Here is an 18,394-nt window from a genome sequence, read left to right as displayed (position 1 = left end):
TACATTCTATTATAATGTTTCAGTAAACAAACACACCCAGCAGAACATGACAAGATATTCTTGAAGGACTGCACAATCTGAATGTAAATAATAACAAAAATCTCATATCATACTTCCTGTTTGGATGTTATTCTCCATTATCTGGAATCCATTTCTACGAATAGCTCCCTCCTGACCATTTAAATATAACATACACTCAGATATTGAATGCATGTTAGTATCAAAACCTCTTAAAGAAGGTATAAATAGTTTTTCTTACCTTTATTGTCAGCTTATAAGTAGGCAGTTTCTTCCTCTGCCTGCAAGCCTGGGTGAAGATGATGCTGAGCACAGGGCTACTGGTACTGCTCGGACTCGCAGGGTCTTTGTGGGCTCAGCATGTTCCGCCTACGGTGGTCATCAATCTTGACCTGAGTCCAGAGCAGCGATGGAAACCTTTGCAGGATGTGTTTGATATAAATTCTCTGAAAAAAGCCGCAGGTATCCTTATGAGGTAAGTATTTTATAAATGCTTAAAATGTTTGTTTCAGTCTGAAGATGGTCCTTTGGAAATAAAAGTAGGTTTAAGATAACATAAACACTACTGAATAAATACAGGCAACATCTAAGCTCCTAAAAGTTTTCAGCATGCCTAAATTCACTAAATAGATTCTAAAAGCATATCTGAAGAGCAGAACGGTTAAGATGGAGATTTCTATATTTCTTTTGTATACCACTTTTTTTGTGCCATCATGTTTATTTGTTAAACTCTTCATAGCTTTTTAAACAGCGTGATGAGCGTTGAACTATTCTGAAACCGGAGCAGATTGTATTACTTTCTTATTAGATGATACTTTTACATTTGGTTATATTAGCCAAACATCTTTGAATGCTTTAAAGAATCTGGTGTAATTTATTTTGCCTTTTTCAAAATCATACTTTGAGCCAAAGTTAGCCAAAGTAAAATACCACAAACTTGTAGAAATTCTTGATAGCTCATATGCATTGGAAATGTGACTTTGGCCATAGTATGTAATGCATAATAGGAGATATCAGAACCCAAGAAAGTTTGAAAGGCATGTTAGATTTCACTTTCATATTCAGTTTTTCTATGTGTTTTTGTTAGGTTTCTGTTTCTGTTATGTTTTTCTTTTGCTCCTTGATTTCTAGTGTTTAGTTTTCTTTTCACCATGTTTCTTTATTCTAGTTATTTGCTTATTATTTTGTTGATGTTGTCTTATTAGTTCCTGTCTTCCAGCTTTTCATTTTTTATCCTCTGCTGCCCTCTTATGTCCTCTTACTCTTGCTCTGTTTTCTTTTCAGCTCTCACCTGTGTTCTATTCCCTCATTAGCCTCTCCCTGTTTCTGTCCCCTTTAAAAGCCCTCCCTCTTCAGTTCTTGTTTGCTGGATCCTCGTCTTACTTCTCTTCAACCTCTGAACAATCGTCTGTCTGCCTGCCTCATCTCTTCCTGGTTATTTGATTTTTGGTTTTCCCCTGATGTCTCCAAGAATCTGGTTCTTGAGCTTTTGTTGGATTTTTTGACTCCTGCCTCGGCGCCTGTGAACCCCAGTCTCTGTGCCTCTCTGCGGCTAGATTCAGAAACCTAACATTTATATCTTAATTTTCTTTATTTTGAAACCAATACATTTTTTACACTAAACAACAGGATCATAGTACCAATTTATACTTTCTTGGTATTTTAGTTTTTTTCTAATGTAGACCACAGAAATGAGATATTTGGGGTGTTTTTGGATATTATCATTTAGGCTATAATACAAATACCAAATAGCCACATAGATTTCCCCACCAAATCTTACAATTCTACATTAAATTGTTGGTGTGCTTTTTATCGTCTTCCTCAGCTTTATACAACTGTTTGTATTAGTAGGTTGTATTGTGACTGGAAAAACTTGTGGTGGACCATTTTTCCTTCATTTTAACCAAATTATTATTAATAATAAAAAAAAATTATATATATATATATATATATATATATATATAATATTACTGTATCTTTATGTTTGTGAACTCTACATGTTTGGAACACAAGTCATACTAAGTAGAGTGCCATTTGTAAATTAGCAAATTATTTGAAATGATCTGAAATTAAATAAAAAAATAAAAAATAAAAAATTAAATAAATCTGAAGTTAAATAGGGTTTTAAAAATATTAGGATCATGTAGGTTATAAAAAAGTGATATTCTAAACTAATTGAAGTCCCCTAATTTACATTGAGATGTGAAAATTTTTGACTTAAGATCATAACTTCTTTCCCTCTAATGGATCTTTTTTCCTCGACTTTACTTTGTGTACAAGAATATTATTAGCAGAATTCAACATCAAAACCATTCATCATTGAAATAAAAACAAAAACGAACACCTTTTAAACAGTGGATCAAATTTTTATACATCAATAGCTAGTATATAGTAAACTGAAATCATTATTGTACAGTATTATACTGGCACTTTTAAAACTTTTAGAGTTGCACCTGTGTGTCTACCACCTTCCCCTCCTTCACCTGGTGTCTCTACTTAGGGACAGATATTTTCAGTCCCAAAATTAGTTGAAAAATAAGGGAGATGAATAAAAGAATTACATACAAACCACACAGAAATATTACTCTAATACTTTGTATGGTAATATACGTTACATTTGGAATTGCAATTTGTTTTATTCAAGATTAAATAAATTCCTCATCCATTAGTATGTATTTACTTTTTATAATGAATACTACTAAAACTAATTATCTTCATGTATGCTCATGTTTACATTAACCAGCATTTTATTTGATGGGTTTCTCTTTTGTGTTCTACAGTACACTGATTCCAAAATGGATGCATCAAGCTTTCGGCCCTCTTATCAAATCCCTGGAAAAACATGTTTCCCACCCTTACATTGAGGAAATCCATGGGATAGCCAGATGGACTAAAATAAACCCTGCAGACATCTTGATTCTCAATTATGCATATGAATTTACAGCGTAAGAAAAAGTTCTCATACATTTTTGACAGGATTCAATTGTCCACAGAATTCAGAAATATAAACATATTGTCTGAAAAATGAAATAATTGTCATCTAATGTCTTCTTTCACAGCTACTGCACAAGCATTGTGGCACAGGATAGAAGGGGCTACATATACCATGGGAGAAATTTTGATTATTCATATCCAGTTCTGAGGGATCTAACCATGAATGTAGTCTTCTTTAAGAATGGAAAGGTATGATGTGTGTTTACACTCATTAATCAGCAAAATTGTTTAAAAGAGATTATAATAATTATTAATAATTAATCAATCTACATATTTTGTGTTGTTATAATGTCTATATATGTCTACATTGCCACTCCTTTAAAGATCTGCTATCTCAGTGTTGGTTAAGTATTTCAGAACTTTTACACAATCAGTAGAATAAACAAATTAACAATTACTTTACTTTTAGGATTTAACATCTGTAAAAAAAAAATCTACGTTTTCATTGCAAGCTTAGAATACGAAAAGTTATACATTAAACTTGTACATCTTTGGATCGACTCTCACTTTCTCATTATTGGAAAAAGTGCTTGCCTTTGTTTGAATCTTAATTTTTAGCTCTTATTTCTGGTAACTGCAAACTACAAATTTCATTATCTAACATTACATATGAAACTTCTAATTTTTTGGGAGGGATTTTCCATATCAATATTATTGGGGAGTTCTTTGGCCAAAGTCTTAATATTAAACTTCCAAAGCTCAGTAGGGGAAATTGGATGCTATCTTACGGAAGAACTGATTCTTTAGGCCGAGTTCTAGTTGTTGAACCAATGTTTGGTAAAATAAACAAAGAAAACTTGGTTAAGAGATTGGCTAACTGACTGTTGAGTTACCAATGAGCTAATTAATGTTGTGTTCTTTCCAAATGTTGAAAAATAGACAAAGATAGCAAAAAAAAAAAAACAGCTTTCCATCATGTATCTTTGTAGGCAGCATACTGTGGAACGACATTTGCTGGTTACGTTGGCTTGTGGACGGGCATGAGCCCCTACAAATTCACTGTCTCTGGCAACCAGCGAGGTAATACTATTAACAGTTAGAGCCACGTTGGACTGTTTGATTTCTTTTCTTTCTAAGCATGTTTTTCATCCCTAAGAATCTGAGGCCCTGTTGAATATGTTGAAGAACGACATATCTGCTTTGCTGTCCGACGGTTTACCAGCTAGTTGGGTTATGAGGGAGGTGAGTGGATAACCCTGATTTGTGGTAAAGAAAAAAATAATACAATGATGTGATATTAATAATGTTCATATACAGACCCTGGAGGAGGCCAGGGACTTTCAGGATGCAGTCATGCGTCTGTCAAAACCCCCCCTTACCACTGGGGTGTATTACATCGTTGCTGGGGTGCGAGCAGGGGAGGGGGTCGTCATCACCAGAGATCAAAAGGGCCCCGCTGACATCTGGCCCCTGGACCCATCAACCGGAGGGTAAAGAAAAGCTGCTAGGGGTCAGTGGGGGTTGCGCTGATGCACTAACATAAAACACCACCTTGCTGATTTGTTTAGATGGTACAGAGTGCAGACGAACTTTGACCACTGGCTTCCTCCTCTGCCTTCAGACCGAAGAAGGTAAGTTTATCACGTGATGAAGACATATCCATAATGATTTGTATCTATAGATGTCCTGAAGCTGACGTCACAGACATTTGAATCTAGCCGCAGCCATATTGAGTACCTGCTCTGGTCACCTGCGCGTTAAAGATGCCATCTGTATGTTTTGCCATTGGGAGGGACAATAAATAAGGTGACCCAAAGATTTCTTTTTAACGACTGCCAAAACAGAATGAACTTGGCAGAGATGGCTGGCAGCAATCGGAAGGGCCGATTGACTGTAATAAGCAGTCCGTGCAGTTTACATTTGGTATCAGGTAGTTTTTCAAAACAAGCCAGGAGAGCTAGCTTAGGCTGTTGCCAACTGGATTTAATGTCTTGGACAGTTTTTTTTCTGCAGAAATTTAATTAATTAGATTACTGATCGGACAATGCCGTCTTTTAGGGTCAATAACCCAACCAGCTTTCAAACTTTGATAGGTATCTGTGCTTTTAAAAGCTTTCAGACTTTTTCTGGTGTACAGTATGAGGATAGGTTGTATATAAGTTATATATATCAGTTGTGAAAGGATAAATCTGAAAGCCTGTCAGTTGAAAAAAAGTATATATAAATCGCATACAATTACACAGATTTTCTTTGTGTGCTGTTTAAGCTCACAGGGATTAAATGAGAATGGTCCATAATGGATCATCTATTCTGATCAGAGGGGAAGCTCAACAGAGCTAAGTTAAGTTAAGCTACGTACTCAATATGGCAGCCGTAAGGTAGAATCATAATGACGTCACGCTTCTGAAATGCATACATTGTTACGATGCTGTTCTGTGATCAACAGGGAAGCAGCCATGGTAGCACTGAATAAAATAGGTCAGGCTTCCATCAACATGAAAAAACTTCATCAGGCAAGTACTGACAACCTCATGTAGTGTAAGTCATAGTTCATTTTGGGAATTTGTGGTTTGATAACCAAGCCTTGTCCTTCAGGTTTTGGCATTGTCTCCTGTGTGCAACAGGTGAGGATACAGTTTTCTCTTGCACTTTTGCTTCCTTTGTGCTCCAACAAATTACGTGGCAGGTTCTCTGCTGAACTATACAGGGTGCTTTATCCTCCTGTTCAGCTTTAACCATAGTACCAATACACTTTAATCAGGCTACATGCTTGCATTTTTAGTGCTATGCAAAGTGTTCAAACCTGGTTATTTTTACACATTTTTTTTTCAAATTACAACCACAAATGTCTGTATTTTAGTGGGATTTTTATGTAACCAACAAAGCAATTAATAATAATGGGAGCATAAAAATCTATGTTCTAAATTGCTTTTATAAGTAGAAATTTGAAGTGCTGTGACATTTGTAGCTTTATCCTGCACCCTACTGTTTTATACCCAAAAAGGAAATCCAATTCAACCAAATACTCTCAGATACAATCTAATTGTTTTATGAAGGACTTGGGTTGGTAGAAGACATTTGTAAAAAATAGTCTATCATAATCAAGTCAAGTACCTTAACGTTCAGGGATAAAGTTGTGCAAAAAAGTGTTGTGAATTGGTGCTATATAAATAAACTGAATTGAATTGAAATTGAATCCTAAAGAAAGAAACCTAGATGTTTGTGGTTTTAATATGAAATACCAAATAAATATTAAAGGTGCATGAATATCTGGCCCATTTTTAAGGAAACAAACATATCTTGACATTTCTTTTCAGCTTGTCAGATGCGTTAAACTATCATTAACCATTTGTCCTTTTACCCTCCAGAAAAACGATCTATACAACACTAATGAGTGCAGCATACCCCAGAGAATACACCACACTTATCATAGATAAGGTAATCCAAATACATTTAAAATATCCTCAGAAAATGATCATAAACACTCCAAACAAAACGATCCCCTAACTCACTCTGTCTCCCGTTTCATTCCTTTTAAAGGGCTGTCATCGACCATCAACCTAACTGACAACCAGGGAGCAAAGAATATCTGAAGACTGCCTTTGCTGATTCTTTAATACAACTAATTGTGGAATTGTATTATTAGCTAATGAGATTCCAACAGAATGGAGCCCTACAAAAACATTTAGCACAATTATCTTTCTTTGTGATATATGATGATTAAAACTTGGATAAGAATGACACATGAAAAATACTAAATACATTTTACATCATCTTCTGTTCTTGTGTTTTATGCCCTATTTCCCACTCCTCGAAATGAGATACCTGTTTTGGTTTTTTGTACATTAAAGAAAGTTTATAATCACTTTAACTGGGCCTTAAATTACCTGCGAGTTTCTGCATTTTTTTTTAGATTCAGTTCCAAGAAGTAGAGCATTACATTATTTTATTGTTTTTTATGAGTGACTGGCAGTAGGACTCCGCAGGGTTATTGAACGTCCAGATGTGGACACATGCTACCACTCACCAATTAACATAACTATTAACCTCAGTTAATAGTTAACTACATATTAACACAAGTCTAACAGTGTCTTTTATTACTTATTATCAGAGGTGTCAAGTAAGAAAGTACAAATACTTTGTTACCTTCCTTAAGTAGAAATTTTCGCTATCTATACTTTGCTGGAGTAATTATTTTTTAGATACATTTTTACTTCTACTCCCTACATTTTATTTTGTTTCATCCAGACAATTTATTTGTGGTTGGACTTAAAAACTAATATTTAGTTTTTCAAGATGATGCTGAGTTTTATTGGACACTGTTAACATTAGTTATAAAACTAAGAACATTTAATATAAGGAAGTTATCAAGAATTGTAGAAAAATTTTCCTTTAATAGGGCAGTGCAGTTTATTATATTTATTTGCAACAATCTTTGTCTTCAACTTTCTTCCTGATGTATATTTCATATAAATTACATAAAATCAGTGGATGGAATTAGAAAATAATTATTGTATATATATATTTTTGTTATGTTTTGTAGTGAAGGGTAAAACAAGTTGTGTGTTTTTTGACCACCACCTGGAATGATAGTGTAGAGCAGTTTGTTTTATCAGGCTGATTATTTAAAATCTATTTTATCAGATGAAACAAAATGTACGGAAGAGGATTAGGGCCACTGAAAAATAAAAAAAAAGTTAAATGAATTTTACATTTTATTTCAGTATAATATTTTGACTTTCACCTCAGAAGTCTGACTAGAATTCTGCCTTTCAGAATTCTAACTAGAATTCTGGAGTCTCAGAATTCCAACTAGAATTCTGACTTGACTCTCAGAATTCTGACTTTCAGAATTCTAACTCTCAGAATTCTGACTTTCAGAATTATAACTGGAATTCCGCCTTGACTCTCAGAATCCAAACTAGAATTCCACCTTGACTCTCAGAATTCTAACTACAATTCTGCCTCGGCTAACGGAATTCTGCCTCTGCTCTCGGAATTCTGCCTCTGCTCTCGGAATTCTAACTAGAATTCTAAGTTTACTCTAGGAATTCTAACTAGAATTCTGCCTTGACTCTCAGAAATCCAACTAGAAATCTGCCCTGACTCTCAGAAATCCAACTAGAAATCTGAATTTAATCTCAGAATTCTAACTAGAATTCTGACTTGACTTCCAAAATTCTAACTAAAATTCTGACTTTACTCCCAGAATTCTGACTTGACTTTCAGAGTTCTAACTAGAACTCTGAATTTAACCTAAGATTTCTGACCTTTTTCTTAGAATTCTGACTTTGATCTCAGAATACTGACTCTAACCTCAGAATTCTGACTTTTTTCCTAAGAATTCTGACTTCAACCTCAGAATACTAACTTTAATCTCTGAATTCTGACTGAATTCTTACAGCTAACAAACATGTTAGCATCAAGGCGTAGCCATGTCTGTTTTAAAGACTAAACTAGCTATCTTGTTTTAATCACCCTTTGCCCTTCCATTAATTAAATAGCATCTTTGTGTTAAATAGCATCACGTAAAAAGTTACCTAATTGCATCATTTTCCACCAATGTGTTACTGGCACGCTCACAAACAACTCACATCTTTGTCAGTGAAGCTGGTGCCCATCTACATTAAGATCCAAAATTCTGAGTCAGAATTCTGAGAAAAAAGTCAGAATTCTGACTTTTTTTCTCATATTAAAATTGAAATACAATGTAAAACTCAGTTAACTTTTTTTTAGTGCCCCTAATCCTCTTCATTAATCCTGAGATTTCAGTCGAAAGGGGAATCTGTAGAGGCTAAGGAAACCTTTACAGGTCTTTTGAGTAAATTAGTTCATGACAGTTTTGAATATTTAACCCTTAACAAAATTCAGGTTTCTGAGACACTGATTAATTAAAATAATATAAATCTAATTTCATATCTATCAAATGAAAATATTAAAAATGCAATACACAAAGGCCCCATTTGTTTTTCTTTTAGATGTATATAGTTGCTTCATATACAATCAAAATAAAACTTTATTTCCAATACTCCATCATTATTTTCTCATATTATAAAATATTCAACTAGTAATAAAATCAAATATTGTTTTGTTAAATTTTGGTTTATGAAGGAAAACAAAGGTTACTTAAATTAAAATGGCTAATATTTGTTATTATACTTTATATTGCTTTTCTGCTTACATGAGGAAAAGAGAAAACTCATAGACATGATGATGAATCAAAATATATGGACAAAACTAAGGCAGGTTTATGTTTTCACGGAAGCGATACAACGGCCAAGCGTGTTCCCACCGGAAGATGGCAGTAGAGTAACGATTGTGATCCTGAGGAGAAGAAGAAACGGGAGCAGACGCCTGTTGTCAGGGGATCACATGATATGACAAAGCAGTTAGCGGCTTCTTTCCAGACGACAACAGAGACTGCGGCTATTGACTCCTCCAAGATGCTGGCCCTCATTAACAGACTGTTAGACTGGTTCCGCTCGCTTTTTTGGAAGGAAGAGATGGAGCTCACGTTAGTTGGACTTCAGTACTCGGGAAAAACTACTTTTGTCAATGTGATCGCTGTAAGTAGCCAACGTTAGCAAAGACGCATAAAGTGGGCCCAGGCTACTACCTGGGAAAGGGTGAAGGTATCTGTGACACAATCTATTAAGCCTCTTCTGATCAAAAAATAATATCGTAACATTGTTGCTTGAAAGCATTTATTAGATGTGTTTAGATGAGAAACTGTGAGAGTACGAACTTTCGCAAATCCTTCAAACAGCTGGTGTTGGAGAATGACGAAGTTCTCGGTATGACTGAGCTTACTAATACAACGGGTCATGTGACCATGCTGTCAGAGCTTTGGAGCAGCTATCGGTGTTATGCTGAAAAATGCATCCCTGCCAAGACATGCATCCCCAGTCGCGGGAGCGCGCCTCGCTTTGTACAACTGCATATCGACGAGGAAAACGGATGAAATATGACCAATGGAGCTACTTGTTGTTATATTAATGATATAAAAACGTTTAAATATACCTAGGAAAAATTAATAAAACCCGTACTTTGCTGCCAAATAACATCAGTTTTTTCCCACGAGAGGAAAATTTGAACGCTTTTATATCATTAATACAATAACAAGTAACACTATTAGTCATATTTTAATCCGTTTTCCTCGTCGATATGCAGTTGTACAGAGCGAGGCGCGCTCCCGCGACTGGGGACGCATGTCTCGGCAGGGATGCATTTTTCGGCATAACACCGGTGTGTCCACAACACCGCTCTGGGCTGAACGCTGACAGCAGGCGGTCTGTGTTGTAAATCACCGAATTACAAACAATTTGTAACCTTACGTTTTTTTGTTTGGTTTTCTTTTGTTTCTGTTGTACCTGTAGATGAAACAACCATGTATAGTTATGCATTTATTCATGTTATGTCAAGATGTTGGTTGAGTTTTCGGAAATGTTGCCTAATCACAGTTGTGGATAGTTTGGTTGTCAGACAGATTGCTTCCTGACGCTGTTGGACCTGTTTAGTAATCCTGTTATAGATTGAGGAGGGGTTAAACAATATCACTGCTCGTCAGTGACTAGTCATGTAATTTGGGGATATGTAGCATTTTAGAGCTAGCAGACTGACCTTTCTGCTAAATCACTGAAATCTTAAATTCAGTTTATCGGTTTAAGAGGAAAGTTTTTATGATTTTTGTTTTCTTGCTGTTAACTAGTGTTAGAGGAAGATAAAAGGCACCATCTGAAAAACCAGTTCCCTAATGGGCATGCCACTGATGACATCACATAAGGCAGCTGATCGGAGGGCCTTTCAGTACTCCATTTGCTGTTTTTAATAGTTTTTTTTGTTTTGTTTTGTTTTGTTTTGTTTTTTGCTCCTGATGAAATTCCTAATAATTTTCTAAACTGGAGGTCTTCAACAGGGGTCCACGGAGGTACTGCATGGAGGTTGCAAAAGTTTTGGTTGATTAGACTTTTTTAATATTCCCCCCCCTGTAATAATTTCCACTAATTGAAATGTCTTTATATACACATTAACATGAATTCAAAACACTGTAGTGAACAGATAAATGGAGGCAGAAGATGTCTTTGAGTCATCGATGCACACATTCAGCGACACATGGGAGCTCTTTCAAGCTGGACACCGTTTTATTCCCACTACCCTTCCCCATCAACCAGGAATCAGAATCAGAAATACTTTAATAATCCCAGGGAGAAATTACTTTCGTTATATTACTCCATCTCTAATAGAGTGACTATTGGACCTGTTTAATATAACACAATTTCATGCAATATATATAATTAGGGCCTCCCGGCTCCATCTCTCCATCCTTGGCCTGGACAACGTTAAAGACCCCTGCTCTAAACCATTACTATTAATGTTAAAATTAAATACTAAACCTCTTTATTCTCACAGCTGGGTCCTTTAGGATTTGGCAAAATGCCAAGACGAGCCTCACATTCAAGTATTATTGTTTATAAACTCCACAGTCACTACTTTTTTGAACATCCTAACATGATTTATAAGCTTAATACAAAACGGCTCATGAAAAACTTTAAAATGTTCTGTTTAGGCCTGCTACTATCATCACCATCACAAACTTTATTTGTAGAGTGTATAAAAACAATAATAAGTGCTGAACATAGCTAAAGATAAAGTAGGCTAAGACTACCTAGCTTTCTATAGTGGTCATTTAAGCCCAGGACACAGCGATTTAATAGTAAATAAAAAATAGTCTGTTATTAATGCAATCTGCATGCACAGTGACTCCACCTCCTAGCAGTGACTAGCTGTCGTCCGACGCCCCTTTTTCAGCACAACTCCCAACCGTCCCTCATTCCTGCATGTCTGTTAAGCAGCCGACTGCAGGCTGGTTACTGAAGCAGATCTGTAGCTAACTAATGCTAGCTTATCAGGCTCATCACTGTATGAAGAACAGAACAGAACAGCAAATGTGTTTAATATTTGGTGCTTAAAAGCTGTTGCTAAATTTTTTGTTTTTATTTGGTTAACCTTTTAAAAGAACAGTACAATAATTAATATTTGACCCAAAGTCTTTAAAATACATGGCTTACCACATGTTATCAGCTTGTGGTGCAGTTCAGTTTGCACAGTAGTCATTTCTGTAATGTTCATTAGTGACAGCAAAGGCAAGTTTTTATTAAACTGCCTCCAGGCTCCTAAATGGGCTGTAAACGGGGGAAATGCAATTAGCAGAGTGGTACCCTGCAGCAACAGGTGTGGATGGGGCTGTTTTTCAAGACTAGAAGGAAAGTATCTGACTATCTGAGTCACTTTGCTTTTCTTAGTCTATCTAAAGTCTATCATAAGGCTCAACTATAAAAAAGTCTCTGTAAAAACATGATCTAAAAAAATCTGTGAATGACATGAGCAGTGCAAATGCAAAGTGTCTGTGGTAGTGACAAGTATTCATAAAGTGTTAAAGGGGTGATAGAATGATTCTATAGGGTATTTGGTGCTGGTCCTTAAGCTCTCTGAATAGGGCGTGTAACATTGGTTGGACTGAAAATGGCATATTTGCTGTTCAATGAGCCCTAATGCAAGCCTGATTAAAAGCCCTAGAATGAAACGACAGGTTTTCTTCCTTTTATGGTATGCTAATAAATATTTAGATGAGCTGTGCGCTGATTGGTTGGTTTACAACAAGCGAAGCTGCAGAGCAACGACGCATCATAGCAACAAGCACTCACTCACTGAAACATGAAATTGTTGACATAGAAGGGTAAACAGAGGTCCTCTTTTTCTTGGACATGTCAAACTTTTCAAACCTATAAACTGTCTGGGGGGAATTTCAAAATCGTCCAGGATTTTGGTCGAGTACAGTGCAGCAGAACCGAGCCGTGAGCTCTGGGGCTGGTCTGGGTCCGGAGCAACCGAACCTGACCTGTTTACGGTAGCCGCGGCTCCGTGCTTCACCCCGCCTGCTAGCATACGGTCACCGGGTCGGGTTTGGTAGCTCCGTCTCCGGGGTTCCCGGACCAGCCCTGGAGCTCACGGCTCGGTTCGAATGCTCGGTGTGTTCCAGTCAGCGTTCCAGTCAGGGATCTTTTGATAGACAAAAATAATCTATGCCTGTCGAGTCTTCGGTTCCTTGGGAAGACTGTGAAAATTTTCCCCTTTTTCCGTGCAGCCTGGAACACTGCATTTATTGTATGTCAATTTCGGGGTGTGACAGAAGTACAGTCCAGAACCAAATAAGGCAACATCCCCGAATTGACATCAATTCGGTGATTCGTTTGAATTTGCCCATTTTATGGTGGAAGGGGAGGCGTCAATGGGGTTTGAACTTCTGTCAACCATTTCACCCACTGAACTATCATTATTCATCTATGATAATGGAAACTCAGTGTTGCATTCTATGACCCCTTTAAGCAATTGATTTCTGCCTGACTTGTTCCTGAAAACCCACTGTCTGTATCTGTTTGGGTAATTTATAATAAAGGTGCTCAAAGTTAGACTTACAGAAACAAAAGACTAAGGAAGGTTTTCTTTGTTGTGATTAGACAGCATAATGCTTTCATTCAGTGATTAATGGGCCAAGATGGTACATGTTTTCCAATGAATCTAGAGGGTATGTCCATACCTAAAATGGTAATAATTCAAGCTGTGATTTATTTCCACAATCTTTTACCTCATAGGCTTTAGATAAAATGATAACTTGTTCAATTTTTCACTAATATGCAGCGCCTTTTTTCTCTTGCATTTCTCATTTGCAGTCGGGGCAGTTCAGTGAAGACATGATTCCCACAGTGGGTTTCAACATGAGGAAGGTCACTAAGGGCAACGTAACAATAAAGGTAAGCAAGTAAACAAGGCTGTGCTGTTATTTCACTATAAACAAACATGGAGATTTACTGATAGTATTTCATCCAGTTGGTGTCATCCAGCTGTGTTAAATCTTTGAACTTTTAATACCAGTTGTAGCAGATTTATGCTAACATTATAATCAATCCAAGCTTTATTTAGCCTTCTAGCCTCAAGTAGTCTATATTTAATTACAACTGAAAAATTCTCCTGTGTGTCTGAGAAATAATGAGTTGCAATTGGATTAGCATCCTCTATTAGCAGGGCTACTGGTGTTAGCTTTGCTAAATCATCTCTTCATGTATTCCCTTCAGTTAAGACAAAGATTTTTGCTTCACAGACAAAAAAGGTCTTGTTGAAATTTCTTCTAGGCTACAAAATAAGTGCAAACCCTTTTTAATGTGATCTGTGGGTGTTTTTTCCCACCATCACAATCAAAACATCATGCAGTATTTGACTATGTTTGTTGCAGAACACGGATCTGTGATTAAGGATCTGAAACTCATAGAACATGTCATTTCTCAGCAGCAATGCCAGGATGTTGGGTGTTTTTTTGTTTCTTTTAATAAAACAGTTGCAGTTGCTCTAAAGAATAGTTTTCCCCCTCTGCTTTGAAATGCAACTCATGCAATGTTTAAGTCCCATTTACATTAAAATAAGAAAGATAACCAAAAGTCTGGTAAATATATATATTTTTTGTTGTGTTTTATATTTTTCCATTTTCCAAGTTTTTGTTTGTGACTCTGATACAATAAAGAGAGGCTCCACCTGCCTCCACTGCATGTCCTGGTGTTACAAAAGTGTATTGTTTTTTTGAGGGGAGGCACCAAATCAATCCAAAACTGCAGATTATTTGTTCCATTAACCTCTATTTTACCAGGAAAGAAATCGATCTTTTACAGGATGTGCTGGTTGCACTTCAGACACTTTAGCCCAAAGGATGTAGATATTTAGTTTAACTGTAGGACTTCATAAAGACTTCTAACATTTCCCAATGCCCCACACTCTGTAACACAGACTGAAAGCTTAAAAGGATTAAACAAAGTAACGTTGCTGTAATGTTTTAGCCATCTCGTTCTCCTACTAAAGTCAATCAACTGCAGACATTGTCCCCACATGTAGAAAACACGGTTTTCTTTAAGATTTCATCTCACTTCCCTTCTAACTTTAACTAATTACACCTCACTGATAACCTCACCGTAACAACCTTTGAACTGGAACTGCTTAGAAACCAGTTAAATGTTGGAAGAAACATTTTTTATTTTTATTTTGTGCTTTCCTGTTTCAGATCTGGGACATAGGTGGACAGCCGCGCTTCAGAAGCATGTGGGAACGCTACTGTAGGGGAGTCAATGCTATTGTGTAAGTTATTTCCCTTCCTCTCCCTGCACATGTGAAAGCCTTACAAAAGCTAAATACAGTTTAACACTTTAGACTCCCATCTATTTTTTTTTTCTCAGTTACATGGTGGATGCAGCAGACAGAGAGAAAATAGAAGCTTCCAGAAACGAACTGCACAACCTCTTAGACAAACCACAACTACAAGGAATTCCTGTAAGAGTTCCCTATCTTGGAGTGGAACCACCTGGTGTTCCCATAATTAACTTAGCTTCAGAGTTTTTCTTTGTGAGTCAAGTGACTCCAGCCATAAATGGTATTCTTCTTTTTTCCCACTAAGTCAGGATAACTGACTCAATGGAGTCTCATGTAGTTTATTAATACCATTCAGCTGCAGTGAGGAAAACTTGATGATTGTTCCCTCCTTTCCTTCCTTTAGGTTTTAGTCCTCGGTAACAAGCGGGACTTACCCAATGCGCTGGATGAGAAGCAGCTCATTGAAAAAATGTGAGGAATGCTTATTTCATTTTGTTTGTATGACCTTAAGTTCCAACTTTAACTGACTAATGTCACATGTTGTGTCATAACGTAACGCCTGATTACTCATTTACTACTTTGAGTGTTCATGTTTCTCCTTATTTATTGTACCTTCCTGGTCTACGCAGGAACCTTTCTGCCATTCAGGACCGAGAGATCTGCTGCTACTCTGTGTCCTGCAAGGAGAAAGACAACATAGGTAACTAGCAGAGGGGAAGTTTGTCTGGTCAGAATTTAAGAGGAGGCCAGATGTATTAATCCTAATATTGAACTGAGTTAAATGTGCTCTTACAGCAGCTCAGTTATAACTCATCTTTCTTGTTGAAAGCCTAATTGTCAGTTTTAGGTAAAGTAAGGTTTGTGAGAAATCACTGGGGCTCAGTATACTTCTGCTTCTCTTGACTTATTGATTCTAGTTGTTTATATCAGAACTTTTATTAAAGTACTTGGAGTAACATGTTATTGCATAATACAAAAAAAACACACTATCTGTTGGAAATTTGAGGTTAATTGCATTCTTCTGAAATGAGTTTATTTGATGCCTTATATTAGCTTTTAAATGTTTCCCCCCTGTTGTGGAACCTCCCACAGCATGTGAGATAAACCAAGTTAGGTTTAATTAAGCAGATACTATTAATCTTGGCCTTCCTTACAAGCACCAGTTTCCCTGCTTAATGGTGCATTGAAATAGTTTAGTCTTAAAATATATAAAAAAAAAAAAGAATATATTAGATCTTCTTTGATGTATTGTCTTTATTTTACCAGCGATTCCCTGATCCCCCTGTTCTTATTTCATCTTAATGTATCCTACAGATATCACACTGCAGTGGCTCATCCAGCACTCAAAATCAAGAAGAAGCTGAAATTACAGTCCCCCCCCCCCCTCACCACCACCTCTGCCCGGTCGCAGCGCTGGCCTCAGCCCTCCTCCCCCTCCCTTTCAGTCAGGGGTCCTCAAAAGTCCCCCTTTGCACTGCCTCTGTGAAGTAATCCAGCTTTCTCCACTCACTACCGCCCCCTGCACCATCATGTACACTACCATACATATGTATCCTTCTGTACAGCACCAACCCCCCACCCGTACAACTGGAGTCTCACTACTCTAACAGCGGGTGGATTCTCCATCCGAGTCGGGCCTTCTTAGTAGCCACAACGAACATGCTCTGAGTCTGTGTGCATCATGGAGGTTTCTTCTTATTGGTTTTCAGGAATCTAACGGTACTGCAGTGTGCTGCTTCCCAGCATCAAACACCTTCTCTGTTTTCTGTCAACATTCAGCGCTTGTGCGACACTGTTTGATTGTAGTTTTGAGCGGTTCTTTGGCAAATAAGGATGGTTGCTTCTGCCTCTGCTATAATCTCCCTGCAAAGTTGGCCACGTTCTTATATTTACCGTCTGGGTGTCTTAGATTCAAGTTTAAATGCAACTTTAAATGTCATTAGAAGGAAGATTTTGGTGTGGCTTTTGTGTCTCCAGGCAAAATTCCCAAGCCAAATTTTAAGTGCCTTTGACTGTGAAAGTGTCCCAATCAGACGGTTATTTCCCAACGCAGCTCCCTGCCTGCTCCCGCAACCAAACGCTCGGAGGAGACACGACTCTGAGCTCTTGATCACCCTTAACAGCGCCTCTAGACAATCTCCTTTTAAGCTCTGTAAACACATACACATTATGGTGTCTGAGAAGTGACAGTGCTGTGCTGCTGATGAAGAATGAATGAGAAAATGTTACATGTCTGCTTCCTGGAGCAGTGGAATGCTGTTGCACTTGCAGCCTTTTGAGTCATGTCTAGCTTTGAAAGATGGGATAAATCACGGTTTCAGTTCTCAGATTGTTAAAGTATTTTAAGCAAAGAACCTGAGCTCAGTGCGTGTGCACCTAGATGTCTCCGTCACGGTGCATTTTATCTGAAGGGGGGTTGGGTAACGGAGAGCCAGTGTTATTCATGAAGAGGTTTGAAATTCTCCATCTCTTGCAACACCTCTGCTGAAATAAAACAAAAAAAGCTACAGTAGGCAAAAAGTAAATGTGTTTATTTACAGGTGTTTGCTTTTTATTGATAATACTAATTGTTTAAACTACTATCCTCTCATCTGGTTGATCAATATCAATCAGTTTTTCTTCCTTTTGCGTAAGGATACCTCTGGAGTGGGTTCAATCACCTACCTGCAGGATCTCTGTCGCCATGCCCACATTCCCATCACTCTGTTTTATCACAGATAGTCCGTACATTGATTGTCGGGACCACAGCAGCAGTGAGGGGCTGTTCATTTGGCTGACAGTGAGGCTCATCTTGCAGAAAGCTTTTGTTACCTGTGAAATAAATATAGGCTATTTGCTACATTTGTGTCTGCATGTGCTTGGCTTGTTCACATTAATTAGTAGACTTTGTAAATAAGACGTTAGCTTTTTCATTCAAATAAATGCTCCTGTAGATCTCATGCATTCTCTCCCTGTGGTTGCCAATAAAATTTTGTTTTTATTTATAAGGATTTCAAAGCTGTGCTCTTTTGTTAACTTTTGTCAGTTTAAGGTTTCACCACTAGATGGAAGCAGAGGACTTTGGAGCAGCAATGATGGGACAGCCTGCCACAAGGCCAGAATGGATCATCTTAAGTGAAATTATGAAGCATATTTTGCTAAAAGGGTGTGGCATGTTTGCAGATTTTAAGATGCAATGGTGAAAATGAAGACCGTTTCTTTTTTAGCTCTCAGTTACTGCATTGCAAGCCCTATGAACTTAAAACTGACC

The 18,394-nt window shown here is 37.2% G+C and overlaps 2 protein-coding genes across 2 annotated transcripts; both read left to right on the top strand.

Annotated features, from left to right (window-relative positions):
* The first annotated feature begins 317 nt into the window (after nucleotides 1-317).
* Nucleotides 318-6,682, top strand: LOC119790775 (N-acylethanolamine-hydrolyzing acid amidase-like). The gene is made up of 11 exons (XM_038296497.1): nucleotides 318-493; nucleotides 2,799-2,963; nucleotides 3,078-3,201; nucleotides 3,942-4,032; nucleotides 4,109-4,194; nucleotides 4,270-4,442; nucleotides 4,521-4,583; nucleotides 5,399-5,465; nucleotides 5,548-5,576; nucleotides 6,321-6,390; nucleotides 6,493-6,682. The coding sequence occupies exons 1-11, from the start codon at nucleotides 318-320 to the stop codon at nucleotides 6,514-6,516; spliced, it is 1,068 nt and encodes a 355-aa protein (XP_038152425.1). The 3' UTR covers nucleotides 6,517-6,682.
* A 2,619-nt stretch (nucleotides 6,683-9,301) lies between these two features.
* arl8bb (ADP-ribosylation factor-like 8Bb) lies at nucleotides 9,302-18,134 on the top strand. Its single transcript, XM_038296192.1, has 7 exons — nucleotides 9,302-9,518; nucleotides 13,683-13,763; nucleotides 15,059-15,132; nucleotides 15,231-15,324; nucleotides 15,548-15,615; nucleotides 15,774-15,844; nucleotides 16,459-18,134. Exons 1-7 carry the CDS (start codon nucleotides 9,330-9,332, stop codon nucleotides 16,506-16,508), a joined length of 627 nt encoding a protein of 208 aa, XP_038152120.1. The 5' UTR covers nucleotides 9,302-9,329; the 3' UTR covers nucleotides 16,509-18,134.
* Nucleotides 18,135-18,394: the final 260 nt, after the last annotated feature.

This window comes from Cyprinodon tularosa, unplaced genomic scaffold (genome assembly GCF_016077235.1).
Source record: "Cyprinodon tularosa strain WSP-4 unplaced genomic scaffold, ASM1607723v1 ctg11, whole genome shotgun sequence".
NCBI lineage: Eukaryota > Metazoa > Chordata > Actinopteri > Cyprinodontiformes > Cyprinodontidae > Cyprinodon > Cyprinodon tularosa.
The sequence above is the reverse complement of the archived record's forward strand: the minus strand, read 5'-3'. Positions and strand labels throughout refer to the sequence as shown.